Below are 2,500 nucleotides of genomic sequence, written 5' to 3'. Positions count from 1 at the left end.
GACAGATAGATCCAGCACTCTGGAGCAGGCAGCGGTCTGGAGGTGTGTGTGTGTGTGTGTGTGTGTGTGTGTGTGTGTGTGTGTGTGTGTGTGTGTGTGTGTGTGTGTACCTGTCATTGACATGGCTCATGAGGTGCTCTTTAAACATCCAGCTCCATTTCTTGATGACGTTCATCAGGGACACTTTAAAAGGCTTCATGTCCAGCTGGCACCAACCGCAGAAGATGCGCTTATCTTCAAGGTTACACACCTTCTGGTACAGAGACTCAAACACACTTATCTGCACACACACACACGCACGCACGCACGCACGCACGCACGCACGCACGCACGCACACACACACGCACACACACACACACACACACACACACACACACACACACATCAGTGATTTATTTCATTATCCATTTATCAATAGTCAAAGGGATGCATTATCTTATTGAAAGACCATTAGCTTTCTGCCCTTGTGTGTTGTGGCCGGTTTCTACCTGCTCTTTGAAGTTCTGCAATTTGGGCGGGTTTTTAGCCAGCTCGTAGTCAGCATAGAGCTCCGCCTCCTCTGTGGAAAGGGCGTGGCCATAGAGCAGGAACTGCCTCATAAACTCCGCCTTGTCGTCTGTCCACAGGTAGCGGTAGGAGGCGAAAGATCTCTGGAATTCTTTGACCTTAGCGATGGCACTGCGTGCTCGACCACGCATGACCTGTGCTAACTCTGACAAGTCCGGCATCTCATTGATGTCACTCTGTAAGCAGATGGACCCTGATCTGAATCCCCATTCACTTTATAATGGCTGCACATGTTACTGTAAAAGAGTCTTCACAGACATACAAAAACCATAGACGTCTACACACGTGTAAGGTGTGTAAAGCTCTGATTTGTGACAAAAACAGACACACAAAGTCTTATACACACACACACACACACACACACACACACAAACACACAAAGTATAATGTCTAAATATAATAAAATAATATAAAGTACATAAAATCATCTGTAAAAATAACTGTATTACAGTATATTAAAAACACAGTATAAGTAAAGTAGCTTGTATACAAAGAATTGTGAAATTGTGTCTCCCTGTGAAACACACACAGAGCTCTGGTACCTGGTATGTGTCGGCCTCTTTGTGGCTGGCCACCCTCTTAATAAACGACGCCATCCCCAGGATGTCACCCACCATCTTATCAATGATGTCATAGAAGTTGCCCTTCTTGGTGAGGTCGAGCGAGGGGTGAAAGGTCATGTCAGAGGTCAACACAAGCTGGACCTCGAAGAGCGGAGAGATGCGGAGCGCCGGGTCCGTGTTCTCCAGCAGGTACTGCAGGGAGCAGCGCACTGCGCTGCAGAAACCCTGCAGAACCATGCGGTCCACGTACTCGGTGTAGGACTGCCACTCCGCGGAACCCTCCTCTCCACCCAGCAGAGAACGGTTCTCCTGGAGATTACACAAAGAAGAACCAAAGAAGAGGGAAGAAGATATGTATAAACACATCTGCAGAAACGGCCCTGCACTCTCACAGTTTACTGCATACTGTATGCAAGCAATCAACTTTATGAAATACAACTGCAAACTGTCTCACAGGGAGGCTATGCTGGGCACATAACTGAAGCGTTTTTGCTCTACACTGCCTTAAAACAACACTTATCAGAGAGATAATGCTTATTAAAGAGCTGAAAACCTAGCAGGTATCTAATGTGACACAACTTCACACACACACACACACACACACACACACACACTTGTCGTCAAGCCTGTATTAGGTTGCGCTAGAGAAGTGGTAGTGTCTGTCTCCCCTATCCAGATTAGATTCCCTAACCTGATGTTGCCAGTCACTGTTGCTTCGGATAGAAGTGTTTTTAAATCCCACTCACTTTACTTTACTCTCACTCTCTCTTACACACACACACACACACACACACACACACAGGGACCACACACACATACACACTCACACACACACACCTCCACGAGCTGATGGATCTTGTGCCCGGTGTTGGAGATAAGTGTGTACTGGCGGCGGATGCTCTCATTGACGTCGGCCATGACCAGTAGGTTCCCGCTGCGGCTGCTCTTCCTGGTGACGAACGCCGTGTGGCTGAACGCTCCCATCAGGCCCTGCAGCGTGTCCAGGTTGGTCTTGCTGCGCTGCACTCGCGTGGACACGCCATGGACCAACTCCCTGGTGCTGAGGACACAGGGGGTCATTTTATGTAGAGGAATCTTAATCATAGCACAGTGTGTTATGGCCAGTAACACTCCTCCAATAACTGTGCATTATGGGTAATAACACTCCATTCCTAAAGCACAGCTGATGAAACATTGAACTAGCAGAACTTGTATACCAGTATTTTGAAAATACTGAAATGCTTCATCTTTATTGCAATATATAAATCACTGAACACATTTGAAAAATAATTCCAGTTGGATTACATGACTTGGCAGACAGATTAAAAAGTGGCAAACACCAGTACAAATCTTTTCAAGAACTTAATAT

General features: G+C 46.6%; 1 protein-coding gene across 1 annotated transcript in view; it reads right to left on the bottom strand.

The window, feature by feature from the left end:
* dnah9l (dynein, axonemal, heavy polypeptide 9 like) overlaps positions 1-2,500 on the bottom strand; it is a gene marked incomplete at its 5' end in the record, with an annotated part of 52,480 nt that overhangs the window by 42,249 nt on the left and 7,731 nt on the right. Inside the window, 4 exon segments of the mRNA XM_076302473.1 lie at positions 111-280; positions 490-744; positions 1,111-1,440; positions 1,969-2,191. Coding sequence (XP_076158588.1) covers positions 111-280; positions 490-744; positions 1,111-1,440; positions 1,969-2,191 — 978 coding nt within the window.

Source organism: Alosa pseudoharengus, unplaced genomic scaffold (assembly GCF_046254945.1).
Source record: "Alosa pseudoharengus isolate Yale_2024_CS ecotype anadromous, Long Island Sound unplaced genomic scaffold, YU_APseudo_1.1 YU_APseudo_1.1_scf_24, whole genome shotgun sequence".
NCBI lineage: Eukaryota > Metazoa > Chordata > Actinopteri > Clupeiformes > Clupeidae > Alosa > Alosa pseudoharengus.
The sequence above is the reverse complement of the archived record's forward strand: the minus strand, read 5'-3'. Positions and strand labels throughout refer to the sequence as shown.